The 3,972-nt window shown below is 37.7% G+C and overlaps 1 protein-coding gene across 1 annotated transcript; it reads right to left on the bottom strand.

The window, feature by feature from the left end:
• Positions 1–1,238: 1,238 nt before the first annotated feature.
• Positions 1,239–2,679, bottom strand: LOC149118976 (zinc finger MYM-type protein 2-like). The gene is made up of 2 exons (XM_089294662.1): positions 2,267–2,679; positions 1,239–2,181 (listed from the first exon to the last, which is right to left on the bottom strand). Exons 1-2 carry the CDS (start codon positions 2,677–2,679, stop codon positions 1,338–1,340), a joined length of 1,257 nt encoding a protein of 418 aa, XP_089150788.1. The 3' UTR covers positions 1,239–1,337.
• Between the last annotated feature and the right edge of the window lie 1,293 nt (positions 2,680–3,972).

Below are 3,972 nucleotides of genomic sequence, written 5' to 3'. Positions count from 1 at the left end.
CTTCAGATACTCGACTAAATGTTTTGCACAAATTTACAGAGCCCAGTATGGTGCCGCCATATTGGTCTACCTACGTGGTACACCAATAAGCGAATCTTTGTTTACAACATTTGCTCCATGAGTGATACAGTTTCTGATGGATCTACCAAAACATTAGTTCTGAATATTGAAAATTTTACAAAGAATGTATAAGCTCATTAGCGCTTTTGCCACCCATAAATTTTGCAGTTTTTGAAAGCCAAATTCTCCTCGAATATTACACCCAAAGAGCCAAAAGCTTCACCAGTTACTAAGTTTCACAAGCTCTTTAAAGTGTTGTAGTCAATTGGTGTCTAGCGTGATACCTTCTCCGTGCAAAGTGGTATGTTAATGAGGGAAAATGTCAGCAAAAAAGTCGGCAAAGATTCGCCAATATGGCGGTCGGAAAATAGTGTGATAATCTGGAGCTTACTTGGTTATCTAGGCCACTGTTTGCCTGCACTGCACAAACCTATAAATTAACACTTTATTACTACTTTTTTATTTCACGAAGGGCTAACAATCATGAGATAAGTATATATTTTTCGACAAACGCAATCGTAGCTTTATGTCCCGCACTGCCATAACTCTAAAATTCAAAATGCATTTGTTTCCAAACGAAGGACGTTATTCCGCTGAAATGTTGTGAAGATATATATTTTTCGCACCTCTTGTGCCTGATGAGGATAGAAACTCTGGTGGCTCTTTAGGTTTGGATTTTAAAACTTGATGACGTCACGTGAAAACGTTCCATTGAATTGAGCATAGAATAAAGTCTCCTTATTCAGATCTAATCATTAATTAGTTCTACAATAATAATTAAGAGAAAAGCCGAGCGAAAATTGACCAATTTCAGTTTTTATTGGACAAAAACCTTCTTCCAGAATATTTGTAAGTATATTACAGTCTTTTTTGCATTTTCTAAAAGCTTGAGATATAAATAGTTGCCTGAAATAACACCGAAAACAATTTCCCGTGGAAACGTGAGAAAATAGATTTCAAAGTTCAGAGAAGTTGTGCAAACAAAGGTAACATGTCATCATCAGCTTCATTTCACCAGTAATTTCAAATGTTTCATATGAACTTCTCAAACTCATTAATTATTCATGAGCTGATGACCCAATCAGCTCGCATCAATTGGGTCAGGTGCATGTATGTTGATACCCAATGAACATACCGATCAAGACACGGTAGATTAGTTCAAAAACTGATCAAGACACTGATCAAGAAACTTGAATTTTAATCAGTCTTAATTATAATTCTAAATACAGCATTTTTCCCGCTTAAATCATTGCTTACAACAACAATACAGCAACATATTATTCCTTCTTAGACATCGTTACATTAATTGTACAGTTTTTGAATTTTCCTTTCTGGAAAACAACATCCGTTAAAGATTGATCCTGTTTCTCTGTGGTAAAACATGTAGTTGTACTAACAACACTTGGACCTAGGATCTTTGAAACTTTAGACACATTTTCTTCTGTAGGCTTTTCGTACTGCAACAATGCATTAGAACGATGCCCCGACCTTTCGCGAATCAATTTTTCTTCAACCCCAGAATTGAACAGGGAGGAAACACAAGTAACGCGCAAACTGTGAGCGGTTTTGCGTTTAAAGCCTGCCGCGTCGCACATGTCAGGCAAAATCTTGTTCAAGCTGTTGATGCCTACGGGCGCTTTATCGAATGCGAACCTAGTTTTTGATGGCTTAAAGTAAAATGCAGTAACTTCCTTTGCATGAGTCTCAACTAACCCTACATACAATCTGAATATCTCAACAAGGCACGGCTCGTGCTTTTCCTCAATAGAATGACAAACGTGCTTGACCACTCGCGGCACATACTTTAGATCACAAAGACCTCCATGATAAGTTTTAGAGGCATTTTCTTCAAACTTAATAAAATTTGGACCAATTTCAAAGTTGTTTACAACAATATTTCTGTGATCTCCCCCCCGCAACCCAAAAACTTTTCCGTTGTAGAAATAGATCGTGTTCAATAACGACTTAGCTGATGTAGTTCCCAGCAATTTCTTTTGCCAGAATACTGCTTCTTCTTGCTCGCTCACAAACTCCTTTTCCTCTTTCTTACACTTAATGTGAAGCCCTTCTCGAACGCCATTCTTCATCTCGGCATCTAAGCAACGTCGGAAAAGGACAAACCTTCAAAAAATAACACACAAAATTAAAGTCCTGAAACAGTGCATTTTAAATTACTAACCAATTCGCTCTAAAAGTTGTCAAGTACCTTTTGTCACTAGCGTCCAGAGGATTCAAAGCTTCTGATCCATTTTTCTCCTCCAAATAACGCTTGAGGGCACAAATGATACCATAAACAGACTTCGGAGGGTATCTTTCACCGGACTTTTTAGCTACCTCCATCACAAATTTTGACAACCAATAGTTCAGCGACAGAGCGTCCATTCCAGCAATATCTACACTCACAGCGGTAACATTGTGTAAATCGTAGTCCTTGAAGAGACCGCCACAATCTAATACCGGAACTTTAACCTCTCTCAACCTCTGCCATTCGGCAAAAATGTTCACAGCCCACTTGTTTTTATACTTAGTTGAAACTGGAACAGCATCATTCACCAAAACATTTTCTTGAGAAGAGGTTTTTCGACCTCGAAAACGTTCTGATCTCCACTCGATCTCCATCACGCGGCATAATGTTAATTTATTAAAAATTCAACCTTTAAAACTTGCCCACATGGCCGCATATAAAAGATTCATTTCATTTACCATATGAATAAAAAACAGACAATAGCCTATTGAGCACGCCTACTAATTACCTATCCTTCGAAAAAAATTCTCATGCTACTTTGAGAAGCCAGCTCAAAAACTCGTGCTTCGTTTTTCATCACGGGTTCCAAACACCTCGAAACAATAAAAGCACTCCGCCTTCGGCGTCGTGCTTTCATCTGTTTCTCGGTGTTTGGAACCCCTGATGAAAAACTCGCACTCGTTTTTGATCTATTACCTCAAAGTCTGTTTTAAACACATGGTGTTGTTAGAAATAATCCCCTTTGAGAATATATTTGAAACAGTCGCACAGAAGTTTGCTATACGATGTGAATAATCTCGGTAGAAAGTTTTTCCAAATCTTTATCGAACATCTTGTGGATTTCTTCTTGATGACTTGGAGGGAGATTATTGAAAGAACTTGGTGAGCAATTGTAAGAGGAGACCATGAAACAACTTTCATACCGTCACTGGACTTTTTTAACACAGGATTTGGCAATATGACTTCTACCAATGCCACATTATACAAGCTTATTGAAGTGCCTTAGAAATTAGTTCCCAACTTGTTTTTTTATTTGCATAATGTTGACATATATGGAGCCCTGAGTAATTTTTTTTCCCGTAACGTCATGCTTATGAAAGCACGTAAGGATACTTTTTTGAATACTGCAACTGACCCTCTCCCGCCACCCCACCCCCAAAAAGAATGAAAAACAGTCAAAATAGGGACCGTCGATAGGCGATTTCAGAATATATTTGTACATTGGCCCTTCAAAATCTGTACAATGCCTTCTTTGGAGGATTAAATTTTTCACGGACTCGTAGATAGATCAGAAAGAGCGAAAAGTTTCAAAAAAACATTGCTATGATTTAATTTAGGTCTACAGGTTAAATTTCGCGGAGTAAACGTTTTTCCGCAATTTGCGGCGATGAGTTCTCTTCCTAAGAATAAAGTTTCTCTCATTCAGGAGCTCATCAAATTTCCGTGATACAATGTTCTTCAAAATGCAGAGAACCTGTTCATTTCACGCTACGGCTACAAAATGCGCAAAGATTTAAAACGCAAGTGCACAGCCATTGCTCTACTCAATAAATCTTTTGTTTGGTGACGTTATCTTTGCCGTTTTATGTTCTTTTTCTTCAGTTGGGATTTTGTATTTCCGCAATAATCAATTACAATTCTTTTTTCAACAATTAAGTTACAGAAGA

Source organism: Orbicella faveolata, unplaced genomic scaffold, assembly GCF_042242905.1.
Source record: "Orbicella faveolata isolate gen_17 unplaced genomic scaffold, um_ofav_v1 contig_1, whole genome shotgun sequence".
Classification (NCBI taxonomy): domain Eukaryota; kingdom Metazoa; phylum Cnidaria; class Anthozoa; order Scleractinia; family Merulinidae; genus Orbicella; species Orbicella faveolata.
This window is presented reverse-complemented; position numbering and strand designations above follow the sequence as displayed.

Bases quoted from the DNA above. Each gene is read 5' to 3' on its own strand.
- LOC149118976 (XM_089294662.1), bottom strand. From the start codon at position 2,679: ATGGAGATCGAGTGGAGATCAGAACGTTTTCGAGGTCGAAAAACCTCT. The intron at 2,182-2,266 runs GTACTTGACAAC...TATTTTTTGAAG, and splicing joins CTGGACGCTAGTGACAAAAG to GTTTGTCCTTTTCCGACGTT.